A 22193-nucleotide genomic window follows, 5' to 3' on the forward strand; every position below is an offset into this window, starting at 1 on the left:
TCTCTATTTTTCTTTATTTTTAGTGACTCATAAACAGCTGCCTTTACATTACACTGCGTCAATCTGATGAGATTCTCTTTGCACTACACTATGAGTATAGACAGGGGAAGACTATAGTTCAAAGATATGTGTGTCATTTCGCTGTATTATATGGTACTTTTTAACTCACTGTATCATCAAAGGAACAAACTATTTGATACTATAAATATTTTGTCATTATCTTCTTCATCTTCTTGCTCAATGCTGAGCGTCGTGGTCTTCTGGAATGTCAGGCACTTGGTGCACAAGTCCTCTCCATTCTTCCCGGTCCTGGGCCAACTTGATGGCAGCGTTTAGCGAGGATCCGGTTAATTCCTTTATTTGGTCTGTCCATCTTGTTGGAGACCGTCCCCTTTGTCATTATATTTATTGTCAAATGTAACACTATGTTTTCTAAAAATAGTCCAGGCACTGGGGAAAGTTTACTAATTTATCTACGGAGTCTAAAAGTGTTTAAATTTCTACTGAAACAGTGACCATAAACCGCAATCTTAATCTGTATTCATTATACATATTCATTTATGTGTATATGTAATATTTTAAGTTGTATTGTTCCCTTTCCCATCCTTATGGACAAAATCAAGATCCAGACAGTTCATAGACTGGTTTGCAATTCTTATATAGACTGACTTTATATAAAAAATTACCGATCTCCAGTTTTTTAATGAAGGGAGTTATTGTAAATGTTTGCATACTTCCACAGCGATCCATATTCTTACTATTTCCATATTGATTATAATCAGAGTTTGACTGCATTCCAATGGCAAAATTTAATAAAAATGCACAGAATGGCCTAATTTTTTTATGCAAAATAACCGTCCTCATTCTTTAAAAAAATGGGTCATCTGATATGTAAATATTTTTTCAAACCTAATTTTTAAGTTTTATTTTTCTTTTTGAACTCGTCTTCTAGTATCTATTCCATGTTATATTTTGTCACTAATATGACAAAACCACTTAGCAGATTTTTCAATTATCGAGTTTCCAAAGTAAATTACACATATCCAAATTAATATTCAGTAGGCAAAAACCTATGAATGGGAGGCCAGTAAGAAATTTTCTGACAGTTTATATATTATGAAGTATGTATTTTAATTTTGTTGTTCTTCTTCCTCCATATGGCAAATATTTTGATAAGTGGTTTTGCCACGAAAGAGACTCGCATTATACTGTGATGAGGATATTGTGTCCATGTCCCGTGAATGCATTTCTATTAAATGTTATTTATATAAAAGTTAGAGCATCTTGTATCAAACTGCTTGGTGTGCTAAGGTGACCAGTTCACGTGAGCCATTCCGCTAACTGTGTATGTGATACTATATTGTGTGTTATAAGATTAATCCCAAGAAGTTTACGTATTGTGGATGTCTAAACACCAGAATTCTAGAGTTGTGTTTTAAGTTATATAGTTTCTATATATGATAGTTATTGAAAAATAAATAAACTAAGTGAAATATATGCAGTTTTATTAACATGTACAATTAAACACTATTATTGGTATAAGTTAACCTTCCCCTCCCGGTGATGTGTATTTACTACAACTCGACTTTTCAAATGAAAATATCAATGTAAAATATAATAGATACGGGCTCAGAATTTTTGTATTCCTCCGTAATATAATTATGTATTACATGAAGTTATTATAATATAAAGTTTGCAGCGACAGAAATAAATAATTTGTGAAAAAATCGGGAAAAAAATCACCAATACACAAACGTTTCTGGTGTGCGCCTGTGGCGTGCTTTGTAGATATACGCATCTTTTTTTCTTAAAATATCATTTTCATATTGAAGAATCAAAAGTTTTTTGTCGAAATAAATATATGGTTTTGAAAAGAAAAGAGTTATTGAAAGGTAAGGAATTAAAACAAATTATATATTTTTTTTGCAATGTACATTCTAAAATACAAAAAACAATCCAATATATGTATATATTTTTTTAAATCGGGCGTGAAATGACGTGCGGCTTCTAGGGTCGCCGATCGCTGAATAAGGTCTGTTATTGCGAGTACACTTAAGTTGAGTACACATAAAAATAAATTCCATCTTCTTTTCTCGCTTGTACCCTGTTAGGCCTCCTCAACATTGCCGATCACTCTGACAAAAGCTCTGCAGTCCTGCGCTGCCCTGCAACTCTTCCACCCGTCTTATCCCGGTCCAGTCAGGAATGTTACGCAACCACGACATTTGCTTTCTGCCAGTTCTCGATGTCCCTTTATCTTTCCCGTCATAATTAATTGTAGAAGGTGGCATTTCTCACCACGAAATACGTGACCCAGATATGAGATTTTACCAACCTTGATATTGGATAAGAGTTCTTTGTCTGATCAAACACTTCTGAGAAATTCTCCATTTGTTACTCTATCCGTCCAAGGAATGTGAAACGTTTTGCGGCAAAGCCGTGTTTCAAACACATCAATTTTATTTAAATTGTATTGTATTCATCTTTAAGGTCTAGACTCTGTAACCCACAAAAAGTTTATTTTTATTTTTATCCATGTCTCAAAGAGTTATCGTTACTAAAATACTGCATCATTAAGCAACATTTGTACCATGACTTAACACATTCATTGTGTTCAGTATAATGCGGACAATCACGAGATGCGAGAGATCAAAATAGTAATTTTCAAAATGCTAAAACTAAATTTAAAATGTGTAAAAGTATAAAATTTATTTTTTGTAGATTCTTCTCTTTATGTGAAGTATTCATTTGAGAGGACTAAAGTTGACAATTCCAATGCGAAAATTCCTCAGTCTCATATCCTCAGCGTCAAACCTATGATGCTTGGCTCCAGGTTTGTTAATGAGCGAGAATGGTTGATTGATATGACAAATGAGGAAAGAGCGTAGAGAAAGCAATAGCTGATGGACCAGGTGTTATCTCTAAATGAGCCCAGATGTGTATTGGAGAGGCCGAATTAATTCTATCTGCAGATTATTATTACAAGTTTATGCTCTAGCTCCAGTCATGGTAACTATATGAGATTACATAATTGTTTACAAATGTTTACATACATGTATTTTTAGAATAATATAAAAAATTATACATCTTTCTAGTTTCTGTTACGTTCCCTTTTGCAAAGAGACTTTCGGAGATATGAAAGACTCTAATCCTTATAATTTAAGCATATATAAAACAGCAACAAATAAAGGAATAAGTATTTTTAATCATATTTAATAGGAATAAGGCTTATTTTTTACTTATAAAATTGAGTAGAAAGTGAAACATGGAGTTGGCAAAAGAAGGATGAAGTAGACTGAATGCAGTTGAAATGTGTTCTCTCAGACGAATGTGCAGCAAAACGCTTTACGAATGATGTTTGAATGGTGATTGATGTAAGAAATGAATGCAAGGCTGAGTTATTATCAATAAAATTAAGTAAAGTTTGTTGAGATGGTTTGGGGATGTAAATCGAATGAGTGAAGAAAGAATATTAAAACAAATTTATTGGGCGAATGTGGTTAGTAAAAGAAGCTGAGGAAGACCGAGAAAAACTTGGCATGATTGAGAAATAAATCGCAAATTTCAACGCGTATAAGGTTTGCTTTACTTTCTATATACTACTTAATACGCAAGACCCCAACATTTCCAAAAACGCTAGTCAGTTGTTATTTTTCTTCAAAATTGAGTAGATGTGTACATCTGCATTTTATTATATTACTTTAAAGTAAATTTACAAAAAGGTAATCATTTCACAAATACATGTGGTATGTTTAAATTTGTAGATAAATTGCGGCTTACAAAAGTACAAGTAGGAAGGATATTTATTCTCACAATCCGGATATTCGGGGTTTTATCGCATTCAAAGCTAGGAATACAGTAAACCCCCCTTTAACGTTGAGAAAGGTACCGCATTACTGGAGGGAATATTGTAGGGTGATCACGTTTTTAAATTGTATTTAAATTTTAAATGACTCACTACAGCTATTTCTGCAATATAATCAAAACATTAACCCCTTATAATGTTCCCTGCGACAATGCGGTACCAATCTCAACGTAATAGGGGGGTTTACTGTATTTATTACTTAGAAGTCGTTCAATTGATTAAACTATGGTAGGGGTAATATCATTCATAACGATAATAGAACTATATTTATAAAAGTTATTCAACGAATAACAACTGATAATGTAAGTTGACTACAAGTATATTCATGATTTTTTCTTATGCTTAGTTTTTATTACTTCAAAAAATATATATATTATAATTATTATACCAACATCCATCATACATATATTTTGTTTAAAAAAATCGGGGGTGATCGTTAAGTGATCGCTTTGATTAATTGAACCGTAACCAGGTATTATACAATAAACTAAATCTATGGTGTTGCATATGTCAAATTTCCAGGTGTACGCTTTCAGTTTGTGTAAATTTGTGTTTTGCATATTTTCAATGTTATTGGAAAGGAAGCTTTTAATTATTTGAATTTAATATCCCAGTATTAAAATGACTAATTTCCACAAAATTGAAATAAACAAAACGGAATGGGAGGTTCCGGAACGTTATCAAATGCTAACCCCAGTTGGCTCCGGGGCTTATGGACAAGTTTGGTGAGCTATTTTTGTCTTTTTTCTCTTAAATTATAATTTCATCATTTTTTACAGTTTATAGAATGTCATAGGAAATGAACGGTTGGCCATAATATCAATTAAACCGTATTGGTGTTATTACCTGCAAAATCCTTGAAAATATTTTTCTTAATAAAATCATAATAAAATATTTTTGATAGTTTAGCTTTGTTGTTTTCATCTCGAGCTTTGAAAAAGCTCGCGTTAAAACTTCATTAAAAAATAAATATTTTGCACTTCATGTTGATATATTTGTGTGGGTGTATGTATCTGTGGCATATTAGAGTGTGGGCAAACTGGTTATTGCATTGATTTGGAAGTGTAAAATAGATAGTAATTTTCTCAATATTATTAATATTTAAAGCATTTACTTTGTGGTTAGTCATTTTTACTTATTTATTTTTTTACAAAAATGTTAATAAAATTAGTATATAACCACTCACCGAGATTTTTACGTCTACCGGTTTCGAGACGTACCCGTCTCTTCGTCAGGACAATCACTAACACAGCATGCAAACAATACTACCCTTCACCACCATAGCACCATAGATAGTAATTAGTATCAATTTGTTATTTTTACATAATAAAATAAGATTTTTTTATAATTTATTTCTGTCGCGCATGCGCACGGACATACTACATCTCACATATGAAAATATATTCTACACTGATTAGTTTTTAGGGAAAAAATAAGGTCAAATATTTTTTGAACAGAAGAGGGTAAACACATACTCATAACTTGCTTGTAAAGTTCTCTTTACTAATATAACCTCTCCCGAGTACTTTGCTTTGTCTTCCACACAATGTGAAATGCACCTGAGAACTAAAGTCTCTCTGATAGTTCTCTCATATTCTCCCACATTCATAGAAAAAGTGCTCATTGACAAACAAGAAACGCTACCCGAAAGAGCTCTCTCTGTTCTGGATAGCCTTTGGGATTTATGCGCAAAAACCTGCTCGGAAGACTGGATAGTGTTTAAATATTTATCCGACTACGCCTATGCTTTGCTAGACTATCCCAGCCCGGGTAAGCCCTTTGGGTTGATAGGGGAAGGCTTCTGGGGCCAACAACAGAGGTAGCTCTTCAGGCTATAAATGATGGATAAGACCCCAAAAAATAGCTCTTTCTACTACGCAACATAGTTTCAATAACATGAGCCGAAATAATAAAATGAAAATAATATTTTCTGGCGTTTCTCATGTATGTGATTATTATCCAAGATTCGGACATCACATACAAACGAAAGAGTTTCTGCTCAATAAAAAGCTTCTTTCATCTCACTAATAGATCTCTAGTGAAATTCTAGTGATTCAAGTACAATGATTCGAAATTGTATCATATATATAGAACTTCCAAGAATTTAAGTAATGTGGTTCTCAATCATGGGTAGAATTGGTGAATGTTACACGTGTGTAAAGTAATCATTTAAACCAGCCTATGACGGTCGTAAACCCCATAAATGCCTAGACTTCCATATTCTTCTTCATCTATGCTGAGATGTCAAAATAAAATAAAAAATCTGAAAATTTATTTGTTGTAATTATAAAGTTGTAATTTGCAGTTCATCCCTGGATACCATGTACAATGTGAAGGTGGCCATCAAGAAATTGGCACGTCCTTTCCAGTCAGCCGTCCACGCCAAGCGGACCTACCGGGAGCTGAGAATGCTCAAACACATGAACCATGAGAATGTCATCGGTCAGTCCCTGACTCCTCCACTTTTCTAACTCGTCTTATCTTGTTGATTGATTACATTTTACTGTTCCGAGCAAGTTTTATCACTCGCAGATAATATGCTATTCCGATTACTTAATCCACATATTTTTTTATCTGTAACAACAAATTACTATTGTAACAATTTTGTTAATTATCGAATTCTTTAAATTAGATTAATTTTTATTTAATCACATAAAAAAAAAATATTGGCTAATGTTCATAAGTTAGAAACAAATGCCCAACTCTTTTCCTACCAGAACAATTTGAAATATAGAATCGACATTTATACATGGTTGTTGATTTTTTTATATAAAAAAGTACTGATATATTTTGGACTTCTTACTATTTTCTTTAACTCGTTAAACGCCATGGGGAGCACAGGTGACCTCGCCTGTGTTGAACCACAGCACCATAGGGGGCACCAGTGACCTCAATCAAGAGCTATATTCAAAATGCTTTAACTATGGAACCCATTGTCAAATCAAAAAAATTAATAAACTAAATACATTATATTATTAAAATACGTATTTACATAGAATGATAATAATACCAAAAAGTTTTGTTGTGAATTTAAAAATGGACTTATTCTAGTATTGGCGTTTAATTTGTTTAAAAGAAATACATAATGTTGATGGGAAAAGTCACCTTTGAGATATTGAAATATATTTAAAAAATATATATAGCTTTGACTCGGAAATTATAGTTATATATGTATGAAAAATATATGTATTATATTCTATATACTTTTCAATCCATAGGTTTACTAGATGTGTTTACTGCTGACAAAAAATTGCAAGACTTCAATCAAGTTTACCTCGTGACACACTTGATGGGCGCCGACCTTAACAATATAGTCAGGACTCAGCGACTCTCCGATGACCATGTACAGTTCCTAGTATACCAAATTCTCCGTGGTCTGAAGTACATCCACTCTGCCGGGATCATCCACAGGGTAAAGCATTCCATCTTGACTTTGGCGCAAATTGTATATCACTAATACTTCTATAAAAATCTAACTAAGCTGTAGAAAATTTACTGTGTAAGGATATTTGACAGTCCAAAAGCATAACCAAGTATTTTATTAACACTCAATAAAAAAATATATGTTTTGTATTTTCTAATCTTAATTAAATTAAAGTATTTTTCAATTTTTTCTTTGTTTTTAAGCTGTAAATAAAATACTGAAAAGAGCCATTTTAAACATAATCATTCAAAAATAAGCTTCAATATAGATATGAATGCGTAATCTTGCTGATTAAATTAATTTGGCAGCATTAACACTTTCACATGTGCCAATATATTTTTACTGCTATATAAATATTTATATTTAAAAACAGACATGTGACTTGTATATTATAATCAATATTATGCATACGTCTGTCTACTTTATTAGATATTTCTACTTATCAATGCTCAAAATAAAATTTTGTGAAAAATTTCTTGTATGTTATTTTGTTTTATTGTATCATCTTATTTTTCTACGCAGTACTGAGTGTTATGCAGCAATATTTATTAAGGAAATGTTCATTATCACGAAATTTAATCACAGCTGGACTTTAGTGAGAAAGGGTGAACGCAATCATTGCCAGATCTACCATAGGTTTATTTCGCACACAAACTCAGACACTTGCTTACAAGGGATGGGAATATAATATCGCCCCTTTTTAGAATTAAAGAGGCATTACATCTTTTTAGATCCAGCATGGATCACACTGACACACTGTAAACTATAAAATTTTATAGAAAGATATATTCCGTATGGATATAACAACAGCATTCGCCCAAACGAGGTTCAAAATCGGCAGAATAGAAAAAACTTTATGAACGAGTCACGCTCAAGTGATGAGATACAGTCAAGTGGTTAAATAGCATATAATCATCATTGATGTTGCAATATAAATTTTTATATATATATAATTTTTTAACTCTCTCGGATTTTGGCAGAATTGATTTGGAAGGGAGCTATTCCGATACTTATAATTGTATTCGTTTCAGGATTTGAAACCCTCAAACATTGCCGTAAATGAAGACTGTGAACTGAAAATCTTAGATTTTGGCTTGGCAAGACCTACCGAAAATGAGATGACTGGATACGTTGCTACAAGGTATTTTATTCGACTAATATATACACTACTTTTTTATAAGAATTAAATTCGCCTCCCCAATATTTCCCAGGAGGGTCCCAGGTTTGATTCCCAGGAGGGTCAAAATAAATATCAGTGATTTTTTTCTCTAACATTAATTTAACCAACCTTTTTGACTGAATTTGATGAAGATTTTATTTAGAAAAAAGAGTTTTTTTTTATTTGAAATGTATGATATTAAGATATGTTTAAAACATAAGAAATAATATTGACATTGGGGGACAGAGTCCATTATAATCCATACTTATAGAGCCACCCTACGAGAATACATTCATCTACCTCATAAAATAATAAAGGAAAATCAGTTTGAGCCGGGGTGACCGCACCAGGTATGGGCAAATCTGTAAAGTCCCTGTTTTTGCCCGTATGTTATACGGGAGAATCGGGCAAAGGGCTCACCTCGCCCTTATGTAGTTAACGATAAAAAAATACATATGTCAATAAAATGCTCTAACTTTATTTTAAATATATGGGTAATTTATAATTTTAACTTACAAAATATTAAATTGATGTATTATATAGAGGTTGCCTTTCATTTCTTATAAATTTTGTTTGTATTACAAAATTATACAGTGTTGAATAACATTATTCAGGTATGAATTAAACAACACTTTTGTTCATAGAGAAAAGGCAGACATAAATATTTATATTAAGAAAAATGTATTGCTGTTATAATTATAATGGTTTAAGTATTCATTCATAATTAAACCACACAATGTATTTTTCTGGCAATTTTTTTTACCGCCATGGGAATCGAACTCTGATGTGATAATGGTAGCTAAATGTGCTAACCACAACACTGCAGAAGCAGACAAAATGCTTATACACTTTATATGTAAATTACCATTTTGCGTGTTATAGATTGTTATTCTAGATAGTACAATGCAAAATGGTTTAAGATTTTTTGTTGTTTTTGTTATGAAATCAAAAAGGGACAACATTAAAATGTAAATATTGTAATTGTTTGTTGCCAAAGATTGTCTCCATCCAGACAATAGTCATCGGCCAACAATTATTTTGATATCCTTTCTTTTCCTATAGCATACTGAACCAAACATTGTTGTTTATAAATTATTTAATTTTCTTTACTTTGAAATAAATGATAATTAAAATATATTTTTATAAAAAAAATGGTGGACAATGAAAATTGGGTATCCCCTCTATAGATTCTATTTTTTTTTTAAATCTTCATGTTTAGCATTTCAATACACATAATATATAACATTTTGAAGTAATGATTTGTCACTGTTGTTTTTCATCTTTGAACAGCTCTTTGAGCTAATACCAGATATGTTGCCAAAATGTATTTATACTTCTTGTAACGTTCGCATTCATATTATCACATACAAATTTTTATTAAGAAAGCATTTTTCTCACAAAACTAAACAATTTAAAATTATTTTATATGTTTAAATTCTTATTTCTACCTATTTCTTTTTTGACTCCAACTGTTACTTAAATTGTAGATTGCACACATTTATTTTATTTTATATTATTTTTTAGACGCAACAGTAAAATATAACAAAATAATCTGAATAAAATCCTTGTGTTAATTTAAACATAAAAGCTATAATTATGTTTTTAGAAAACCTTTTAAAAGTTTTAAGTAACAACCTGTGGTGTATCTTGAATTTTAAAACCATATTTTTTTTTTTCTGATACTTTATGGAACATTTTATAAAAACAAATAAAAAATTCTCATAAAAAATACCTTGTCTCTTTCAAGAATGGATAAACACGGATAATCTAAGTTTTATATTTATTCATCCTAGCTAAAGACAAGGTATTTGTCGAAACCGGTTGAAAAAATATTACCAAAATAGAAGTGGTTAAAAACATTGTTCGCGTCTTATGCATTTTTATAAAGTTCATATTAGTTTTTTTTTATTATGGTGGCTATTAGATTTTTTGAATCTGCCAATTTTAATCCAAATTAAAAATTTACGTTACATGATAGTTTACTTGTAGTTTAGAGTTGATGTATGTGACCACAAGTAAATATTGTAGTTGCATCTTAATTTAGTTTTTAAAACGTTGACTGTCAACTACGAGATGCCGACTATAATTTTTCTCATACTGTGTTTACTTGCCATGTTTGTGCAGCTACAGTAAAATTCCTAGTACATATCGCTCACTCCTTTCAAGAACGAAATAAATAAAAAAAACTTGATTTTTCAGGAGAACGTTTTTAAAGTTTAAAAATATAATACAATGTATTAAAAATAAATATCAAGCCACTTATTGAACTTTTTACTGTGCAACAGATCTTTTTAGGTAAAACCTGAAGGTTTTTTCTCCAATTGAAAAATATTTTTAGTATATTTAAAAAAATAATTAAACAATACATTTTCTTCAAAATGCAAAAACAACACTTTCTGCCCTGTAGCGGGTAAATATTAAGTTAAAAATATGCCTCTTCTGCTAGGATATATTACATTTTCTGGGCGTTCCGAAAACATGCTCAACTGAAAATTGTCATTTTTTTATTTATGACGTTCTTGAAAGGAGTGAGCGAAATATCTGTGCTAATATGGATAGATGGCTTCTGGGAAGAGAACAAAAATCAATGCTGGCTTACATGAACACAAAATTTATTGATAAATGAACAGAAAATATAATTATGTACTATAATAAGAGTATTAATAATAAAATATTAAATGAAATTGGCCTTCTTAGGCCGGAGTTCTGAAAATTCTGAAAGTTGGAATTCTGAAAATTGCGGAATTCTGGCAGTTAACGTGTTAAATGTGGGTCATATTTAAAATTGATGATATTGAATGATCTAGGTGGTATCGTGCTCCTGAGATAATGTTGAACTGGATGCACTACAACCAGACTGTGGACATCTGGTCCGTGGGATGCATCATGGCTGAACTCATCACCGGGAGAACTCTCTTCCCTGGCACAGACCGTATCCTTTCCAGTTTATAATCATCTTTTTTATATCATTTTGCAACCTAATAAGGTATATATTATGTATGTATATGGTATACTAATACATGGATATACCTAATCCTTGTATAAAAAGTTAAAGATGTTCTCAAGACTGAAAACAAAATCAGCCGAGACTAGTTGTATTTTACGAAAATGCACTATAGAAATTATCCTAAATTATTATTACTAATCATCATATTCTCTACATTAATAATTTTGATGAAATCTATCAAAGCAGAGCTAATTTTAATGTGTAAGAGTCTGAGGTGTTTGGACTTGAGTACAACTACTCAATACCGTTTTTCAAATACTTTTAATGTAATCAAGTACTTTTTATTTCATGTACTTGTTCTATTTTGTTTTACTGGTATTATTCTGAAATGGCAACCACACATATTTTATTAGTTTTGTTGTCAGTCAGCTACCGCTTGCGTTTGGTTTGGGTTTAATCCCTGACTGGGCAACATAAAAAAAGTGGGAACCACAAGACAGAACTGCATCAAACTATCGCATTGCTCCATGTATTATTGAGTAAGAAGAATAAGTTTTTAACCTTTGGGAAACTATGGATTATCAAATCGGAATTGGTGCAAAAGAAGTATTGATAATAATGTTGTGTTTATGCTTATAATTCAAGGCCCGTTCAATTGTTTTAAAAAGGTAGGACTATTAGGGCTATGTAGTCATAGTGTATGGTCAGCACGCTCGGCTACCGTTCTGGAGGTCCCGGGTTCGATTTCCAAGGGGGGTAAAATAAATATTTGTGATTTTTTCACTGTCATATTTATTCAATATTACCCTGGACTGGTACCTGAAGCGGAGGGCTGATCACCTTTCCTTCATGTGTAAACGATCAAGATAACACTGCGTTTATATGATGCAGTGCCCTATGCACCATTGGGTGCGGATAAGGGTAAGTCATAGTGCATAAAATGGGGCTATGTAGTTGTAGTCTATATTTGTGGATATCCTTGAATAGTTTCTAGAGTTTTTCACATTTTTTAAAAATACTAACTTCACAATTTACATGAAGTATATACCTATTTGGTTGGAAAACTACTGAAATCGCTAATGCTTTTTTCACTTTTGATTATATTAATTGATCACAGTTATATTTTATCCAACAATTTTATTGAATTTTTGGTTCATCTACTCGTATTGTGAAAAAGGACATGGGAAAAAACTCACTATTCAGATACAGTTTAGTTTGCAAGAACTCATTCTTAAACTAATCCACTATCAATATGTATTGAACTTAGACCATGCATTCAAATTGTGAAACATCCATTTTCAATTCATAACGCCTACCATTTCTCCTTTCATAATGATAAATAAACATTTTTTATTTTACATATTAATTTGTATATTCCTGTAAAATCCAATTGTACATCTCATTTTTTATTTACACATAACTAGAATGAAAAAAGTATTATAGTCATAGTGTATATATGTATTTACATTTATTATTATTATTTTTTAACGTAGAAAAAAGCAAATTTAGTATTATTTGCTAAATTAGCATGAATTTTTTTTCTTTATTAAATTTTGTTATATAATTGTATGTTTTAAAAAATATATATTACGGTGTAAAATTCGGTTAGCATTTTATAGAAAAATTTTGTCAATATAATCAACTATACATAAAACTAATATGTATATGACATTTATTATTGTGTAGTTTAATATAACGATTCTCTCTGCCTACCCCTGCGGGGAAGCGGCGTGATGGTTAGTTAGTTAGTTAGTTAGTTTTAGTTTAATATGTATTCATATTCTGTTACAAAATGTGAAAATAGTATTTGTAATAGAGTTAGCCATTTTGTTAAAGTCAATTTATAAAAAATGGTGCCTTATCACGTATTACGGCAGTTATCTCCGTCTTCCCTTTCAATAAACATAAATTGACAACTTGTGAAGTCACTCGGGATAGCAGCCATTATAATATTTATCTTTGAAACATTACAGAAAGATCATAGCAATAAAAAAGGTTTTATTCATAAGTATATTTATAAATAAAAATACTGATTTCAAAATATAATTTAAAAAACCAAATTTCAAATTAACGAATTGGTGAAAGGTTACTTTCATGAAAACTCTTGAAAGTAACCTTGAAAAGTAAATGTGATTTCATTGTGTTGTAAGATGCGAGTAAACCCATTACACAAAAAAAACTGTTGATCGCAGAGGGTCAAATTAACAAATCATTCAAATATATGCCTCATCCATCAAATGTGTGAAATATAAATCATGATCATCAAATATGTGCAAATAATTGCGCATACATATAATTTGTTGCACCTTAGTTAAGTTGTAGAACATGAATGATCCACTAATGCACCTTTGTCGGCCTTAATCGTTGCATCAGATATCCATCAACTGAATCTGATAATGGAGGTGCTAGGAACTCCGGGTGCAGAGTTTATGCAGAAAATATCTTCAGAATCTGTGAGTAGACAACACCTAGCCTTATGTACAATTGTGTTGGAAAATATTTCCTAATTCATTTATGAATTGCACATAAAATATGCTTATTTTATTGTATCAAAGAAGTTTAAAATATTGTCCTGTGAGTTTGGAGAGTTTTATTAACTCCATTAGATATTTTATTTATTATTTCGGCATTCACTCTGTGGTAAGACATGATGAAATTGTAAAATAAAAAAACAGATATTTTACTGATTATGGCAGCTGCTCTACTTACCTCAATTTTATCATGTAACTATACGAAAAGATATTTTCCTCTGTGATAATTCTCACAGATGTCAATAGTTTGAAGAATTAGCTATGTTATAAGCAAAAAAATTATTGCGATATACCCGATCCAGAGAAGTTAATGTTGGAATTAGCAAGGTGATAAATATGCTTTGCTGTATGGAACTCCATATGAAGAAATGAAAGAAGCATTTTAACTTCATATGATGGTATATAATATTGTGCTGAGATGATTGATGCTCCACCTTTAAACTCACAGGACAATATGTATACATTTCTATCTCTTACTTTAAGTAAAAAAATATTATTTCACTATATTTATCTATATATTTGAAGGGATTGTAATATATTGAGTTCTATTGTTTTTTATTACATTTTTATACTTACTTGTAACATTTGATAATTAAAAAATCCGGTATTTGCAAATAATATATTTTGCTAGGAATAAAAATGCAAGAAGTATAGTAGAAAGAATTTTTTTTAAATATATTTTTATTGATTTCTTTATTTTTTCTAATCGTCAATATAGAAGTTTAAATACACTAATATTTCAAATTTCTAAATTGCGTAAGTCAGGGTACAACTTTACACATAAACATATACATATCAATTTTATTTCATTGGCAATAACTACACTATAATTTGTATAATGTAGCTAGCTAATAAAATATCTTGCTTTTTAGCTATAACACACTCTTTATGAAAGTCTTTTCTAAAATTATTTCAAAATCCTAAATCAAAATAATCTAGGGTTGCCAAATAAAAAAAATCAAGAACTGCGTGATTCCGAGATTGTAAGTCAGTGTATCTCAAAAGAAAATCTGCCAATTTTATTAATAATTGCTGAAAAGCATTTTTCCTATTTTTATGTGCAAAGTATAGTACATATTAGCATGGTGTATTTTTCCTTATACATATTAAGTAAGCATGTACTTTATTATTATTATTTTCAAATCAATTTTAGTGACTGCTGTAAGTTCATAGTATGTATTTAAAATGTAAAACTCCAACTCTATCATTTTGAATAATAATTATTATTTCTGCAAATGGATAAATAGTTTTTCTATGTTGTATGTATTTATTATCAAACTAATGTATTTTCGATTGGTGTCTGTTAATATTACATTTAATATACAGTTAACACAATATTTTGTTTTGAAAAAATTCAAGCTTTATGTTTTCGTGTATGTATTGTTTTTTTGCTTTCGCTTCGAATAATGATTGACAAATGAACAAGGCTTACCTTAACCTTAACTGGCATCTGTACAGACATCGACCATCTTACGAGGATATTATTTTTATGCGGTACACCAGAAAAGGATACCATTGATAAAATAACCAGTGAGGAGGTAATAATTACTCTTTAAAAATCCTGATATCCTTTTATAATCATGTTCATAGGCCATAATAATAATAATATTAACTGTAAATAATAACAAATAACAATAAATTAATGTAGCTAATGCAAATATTTCAAAAATATATATATTGATCGGTAGTCACTTTGTGGTAATTAATATCTACCTATCTGTAATTGAAATTTTACTTGGTTAATTTCACTATTTCTTAAAATCTATTGCAACACGTGTTTTGATGCATTCAATATTATTTCAAATACCATATACGGTGCTTGACTACTTATAGAATTAAAATTGTCAAATTATTTTTTTTCTTAACAGATATTTTATTATATAGGTAATATGATTTTTTTATCCTGAGTAATATTATGAAGTTCTAATTCTGCTTTATTTGTGGCTTTAGGTTTTCCCTGGTTTCACATTTCTTGGAATATTTCATCATTGTATTTTAATGCGGTCGTGGGATATGCATATTATATATATTTATTCACTTGTTAATTATATGTGTGATGGTGTTGAGTTGTAAGTTGATACACTTAATATTTTAAATAAAAATATTATAAATCTACTTTGTTAAAATGACAATTCTCAATTTTAGTTTTGCAAAATCAAATTCAATGACATGTACCTTCTTTGTCAACTTTAATTACCTTTTGTTTATTTGATGGTATATCATTTTGTCAATATTGAAGTCTATACATAATACTTTTAGAATAAAAAAAATATGTGTTTTTATTGTTGTATTTTTCAAAAATCCATAACTATTAAAATAATAATAATGTGACAAATGGAAATAAATGCTAAAAATAAGATTGGGTCTAAATGGTTTTAAACAAAATGATTTGGTTTGTCTCTAGGCCAGAAACTACATTCAGTCTCTTCCCCCATTGAAGAAGCGCGACTTTAAGGATGTGTTTCGCGGAGCTAATCGCCTAGCCATTGACCTGCTGGAGCGCATGCTGGAGCTAGATGCGGAGAGGAGGATCACGGCGGAGCAGGCCCTCGCTCACGCCTATCTGCAGCAGTACGCGGATCCCAGCGACGAGCCCACTTCCGCACCGTATGACCAGAGCTTCGAGGACATGGAGATGCCCGTAGAGAAATGGAAAGGTATCTGCAACATTTCAGCATTTGATTAATGTATCCAATTTTGAAACCCATTAAGAATTAATGTTTGAGAAAACAGTGTATGTAATTGTTTTTTCTGAGTATTTATGCCATTTAAGTCTTATTTGTCGGAGTTTCAGATGTCATTGGAGGGGGTATTATTGCAGCGATGTGTATATTTCCCTTTTTATATTAACATTAATAATTCCCATGATTTGAAACTTATTCTACGATTTTTCACACATTAAAATCATATTTGAAATCTCACTATTTAAAAAAAATCAAAACATTGGCTTGTGGCTGACTTATTGTAAATGAATCACAGTTTCTCAAATGTGCTGTTAAAAAATATGCACTTTTTAAAAATAAATATAACACATTGTTTGTGGGGAATGCTTAAAAGCATCTTTTGCACACTATTGGTAGAGAGTGGGAGACACTTATAAGCGTTGTATTTGCTTACTTTTGGTAGAGTGCGAGAGACATTGAAAACAATGTACAGATCGGAATTGGATCTGTGGTTACTTGATTGATTGGTATACTGAGGGTCGAACGGCAGACTGTGAGTATTAGGGATGAAAAAATCGCCCGATAACAATGTGTCAATATTATTTCGAAATCAATTTTAAACCTTTATGTCATTGAAATCGCACTGACATACTTATATTAATTTGTTGTTAAAACAAATTAATAACGTAGAGAACTCTCACAGATATACCCCTGTAAACATGACATACAACTGTTGCGGGTTGCTGGCAAAATACGTTTTTTTACCCAGTTTAGATTTTTATATTTATCTCTCAAGAACTATGATATTTCAAACACACCCTGAATATTCATACTGTTTTAATTTTGTGAGAGTTGAAAAAGAGGTTCTGCGCCACTGTGACCATAGTTCTCATTATACTTATTTTGTTTTGTATTATTAAAATGTAAAAAATAAACTGATTCCATTGACTGTCTGGGTACATTACTATTGAAAATGCATTTTTTTAGAACTGGTCTACGGAGAAGTGGTCACATTCGTTCCTCAACAACAACCGACGGGACCAGAAGTGTCTTCATGAGCCTATCGCAACTTAACCGTATTATGTATAGCCCCGGTAGTAAGTACAATTAGTAAGCTATTTAAGCTGAAGAATCAATACTTCATAATCAGGATTGTATAAAAACGGCAAAATAGAATTAGTTAAAACACCGTAATATTTGTGATGAAGTTTGCATAATTTTATAATCAACTTGTTATACACATAAAAGTGTGTAAATTTATAGTCCCTACCCTTAGCCGACACAACCTTCTACCGATTTACTTATTGTAATCTGTGTAGTTTTGTTTCAAGTATGAATAGATATTAATCACGACACTTGTACACATTGTCACAATTTATTGGATGTATGCACACATGCATATTCGGCTGTCCAAACTCAAAACACAGTAAGGGACATTTTTTTTGTAGTACGTTTTTATTTGCATTTTTGGACTAAGTAGATTCTACCTAGTCGAAAAATGCAAAAAAAACGTACTACAAAAAAATGTCCCTTACTGTGTTTTAAGTTTGGACAGCCGTATTGTTGACGTACTATGTCACATAGTACCCGACCTTGTACGCCCATTGAATGATTATGAAACTTATTGACAAAAGGAGATAAATCATTTAGTATTTTTTTTTAAATATGTATTTTGAACTGACAAATTTGTTTTTTAATATAATTTACCAATTATTTACCAATATGACCAGCTCACGCATGCAATCACTTTCTTCTAACGATACATTGTAAAAGGCTGTGAGGAATTATATTGTTTCTAATGAAGTACACTATTTATACAATATATAAACAACTTCATTGATTACTTAAGTCCATTTCAAAAACGAGATCATTATGGATTTTTTTTTAATTGCGGTTTCGGATAGCTATAGAAAAAAATCAAGTAAAACATATTATATGTAGTTTATATGTTAGTACGGTTTAATTGCATAATATTAACCAACGGTAGGATTTTAAGATAATCATGGAATTTGACAATTCATATGATAGGTGGACGATCTCGAAAATAGCAACGAGATATGTATATAATATTTTTAAATATTTTGATCCTTCCCTTGACTCCTTCATTATCGTAAATAATCTTAAGAACAAAATTCAGCCGTCCGCACTTTTACACACTGTTCAATTGTTAAATTTATTAATGTAATAATCATTTTTAAATGTATTTCTCATCAACATCCATTATTTTCTCATCTTTGCGATATGAAAAAGCGTTAACCACTTTACAGACAGCGTGACTCGGGCACAATTTTTTCTCTATAGACGACACCGAGTCACATTTGTGCAAATCTTGTTTCAATTTGTTTTACCAAATGGAATATATTTTTTATATAATTTAGTTTAAAAAATTAATGTGTTTTAAATTTGCTTGTAACATATTTTATACAAAGCAATACATAAGCATTTGGTGATGTTTCTTCTGTTTATGTAAATTATATGAAATTTAATTAACATCACAGATATTTTGCTGACTCAAATCATTGTTTAAAGGTTGTGCTAATTTTGTCAATGGCGTTCTTTAGGAAATAACAAATATTCCTGTTTTCATTTATCAAAAAAAAAAAATGTATTTAGACATAAAATCATACCATTCTTGGTGGCTTTTAGAATCACAGTTTTGCAGGATGCCATGTAATGAAGTGAAAGGTTTATATCCTAATAATTATGACTTGCCTTTTGTGTGATTTTATCAAAATGATGGTTCTGTCTTATATGAATATTTGATAATAGTATTATTATCCTATCAATTAATGTGTTCATGTACATTTTCAGCCTTTGGCCCCCGACAGTAACTTAGTATTCCTTTAGAATAAATAATTGTCTGTGATGGCATTACAGTAAAAGTTAATTAATTCAAATAAAAATTACTCAAATTTTTCCATACTAACGTATGATTTTTTTTGTGCTTAACATTAAATAATTTCAACTTTCAATAAAATATTCCACTCAAAATTAAATTATGATTAAGGATCAAATTAATCACTGATTAAAAAAAAAAAACCTGTTTCATTCACTTTTGTCAAAATTTTAAAAAATCCTCTAAAAACATTGTCATATCAGTTTTGGTCCCTTTAATTTTGAATTAACAAGCTTTTACTGTATGTATTTGGTTATATGTACATGTTATGTACTTCTGTACGTATATAGTTCACCATGAACAACACCGAGCATTGTCAATTCTATTTATTTGAGAATTTTACTACCTCAAATATAATAAAATAATCAGTTTGCCTTAAATTGTTATCACATTATTACTTTTTTTAAACTTCTATTATCGCACTCCCGCAATAGAAGTGCTCTAACTTAACATTTATGCGATTCTACTTTTTTCATTCATAATTATTTTATTTTTTATTTCTTAAACCTTGTACAAAATAAATGTACTTTGATGGGGCTATTCAGAAATATCTTCCAGCCAACTTCAAGTAAACTTTTAATAGAAGTCTAGGTACTATATACCGTATACAGCCATTTCAAATTATTGGTACACTTATCTGGAATTGCAGAAACTCCTACTAGAGGAATGTGCATAAGAAGTGAAATTTGGATGACGTGTTTCCCAAAATGACACTGACTTCTCTCATTTAGAAATGCTGAAACCCAATGCCTCGTTAGGTCACTTTTAATTTCCCGAATGGATATATAATATGGCTATTCTTTGAAGTACAGAGTACACATTTAGTTTTAAAAAGACGTTTATTGTTAATTGTTAGCAATTTTCATAGGATATTGTCGCAAAGCGAAACGTTACATACAAATGTACATACAACAAGGTAATTTGACAAGATATGTAGTTGTTGAGAGTAGCACGGTAAATAAGTGTGCATAAAAGTAAACTTAAGTTAATACATAGTTAAGCGCTTCTTTTTATTATTTATGTTGTGATTAATGTTAAGAGTAACAACATTTTAACACGGTTGAATTTTATTACTGTTGCGGTTTATAGAGTACTTTATATTTTACATAAATATACTATTTAGATTTTAGGTATTAATTTCAACGATTAACCCTTTGTTTTTACTCACTATTTTCATTTTATTTCCTGGCACCTTCTTAACTAACTTATTGATTATATTCCTTTCTATTGAATAATATATTTAGGTAATGGAATGAGAAGCCTTACATTGAACAAAGTTATTAAGCTAAAATTTTTACTTTTTATTTTGAGATCCTCAAGGCTATTAATAAAACTAAGACTATTTGAACTGAATTTATTAAAGACTCAACTTAATTACAAATTCAGTGACTTAAAAAATACCTCATGTGATCTATTTTTTTTAAATTTCATTTATTTTTTGAAATATAAAGAACAGAGTGAAAAAAAAACAGTGCCTTTGTGTTCATATAACACGCTGCGTTCTACATTAGCATAAAGTATTTTCAAAAATGTATTGGGTATTGTCCAAGTATATATCTATTTATACAGAATATAACATTTTATTAAAATCTTTACCCTGATGCTACAAATATGTAACTCGGACTTTCTAACTGTTATAAACAATTTGAATATTATATTTAGTATGATTTATAGGTTATAAATTATATTTCAATTGCCGAACCCATGCTGAAAAAAATTTAAGACGGATGTGCACAAAATAATAAGTGTAAACATAATCCAAAATTATTATTTTTAGAGATACCTACTTGAAGACAAAGGTTATTGTATTTTTTATATGAATTCTACAGTCATGGAAAAATATTTTAATGTAACTTTCAAAGTATACATTCACTCAGAACATTAATATCAAGTGATAAAATAAAAGAACGACTAAATAAACCATGTGTGTGTGTGTTAAATTCAACATCGGTTTCAAAACATTAATTTTTGAAGTAAATTTCTCTCTCTAGATTATTAGTATAAATTAGTAAGTTCAGTTATTAATAAACAAATCAATATTGTTATCAGGTCGAATTTTTTACAATCTGTGTAATTGCCATGTTATTTTTTAAATTTATTTTTGCAAAATATAACTACATAAATTTGTTAAGGTTTATTTTGACTATTATTTTAAAGCCTTTTAGATCCCACATCCATTTTTTTTAAATATTACCACGTTTAGAGCTGCCTAAAGGATATAAAAAAACAAGCTAATTTTCATTATTTTTCCTTCTTTTCAAATCCTTTTTTTTATGTTTTGTAATGCAGTCACTGCAGATATTCCTTTTTGAAACCCATTTTACCTGGTATAAAAAAAGATTTGCTGTTAAAAAATCAATGTGGTAGATAAATATATAAAAGATTAAATATAAAATGTCGACTATCACAGGTGGTAAAAAAAAGGGGGAAAATCAGTTTCAATTGTAGACAAATTTTTGTGAATTTTTCAGTTCTACCCGCATTTAATGGTACATAGGGCACCAAATAGAATAACCACACAGGTAACTTGATTGTAAAATATATGAAGGAATGGTGATCACTCTAATTTCTTAAATATTACAGCATAGATTTCGATATATACATGAAGGAGATCAGGGTGAACGGCATAACTGGTACATGAGAAAGGAATTTTAAAAGTATATACAAAAAACTGAAGAGAAAAGGAAAATACTTTATGAAGGAGATTA

At 30.2% G+C, this 22193-nt stretch overlaps 1 protein-coding gene across 2 annotated transcripts; it reads left to right on the plus strand.

The window, feature by feature from the left end:
• The first annotated feature begins 4375 nt into the window (after nucleotides 1-4375).
• Nucleotides 4376-21622, plus strand: LOC148309771 (mitogen-activated protein kinase p38b-like). Of its 2 annotated transcripts, none has more exons than XM_088259419.1 (8): nucleotides 4376-4590; nucleotides 6171-6307; nucleotides 7084-7277; nucleotides 8321-8430; nucleotides 11256-11380; nucleotides 13769-13848; nucleotides 16331-16583; nucleotides 17577-21622. In XM_088259419.1, exons 1-8 carry the CDS (start codon nucleotides 4487-4489, stop codon nucleotides 17645-17647), a joined length of 1074 nt encoding a protein of 357 aa, XP_088115545.1. In that variant the 5' UTR covers nucleotides 4376-4486; the 3' UTR covers nucleotides 17648-21622. The 2 variants fall into 2 exon arrangements, with proteins under 2 accessions (XP_088115545.1, XP_088115546.1); XM_088259420.1 differs by lacking the exon at nucleotides 13769-13848 and adding an exon at nucleotides 15385-15464.
• The last annotated feature ends 571 nt before the right edge of the window (nucleotides 21623-22193 follow it).

Source organism: Brachycentrus maculatus, unplaced genomic scaffold (genome assembly GCF_059751285.1).
Source record: "Brachycentrus maculatus isolate JH-2025_06_01 unplaced genomic scaffold, ASM5975128v1 h1tg000117l, whole genome shotgun sequence".
Taxonomy (NCBI): Eukaryota; Metazoa; Arthropoda; class Insecta; order Trichoptera; family Brachycentridae; genus Brachycentrus; species Brachycentrus maculatus.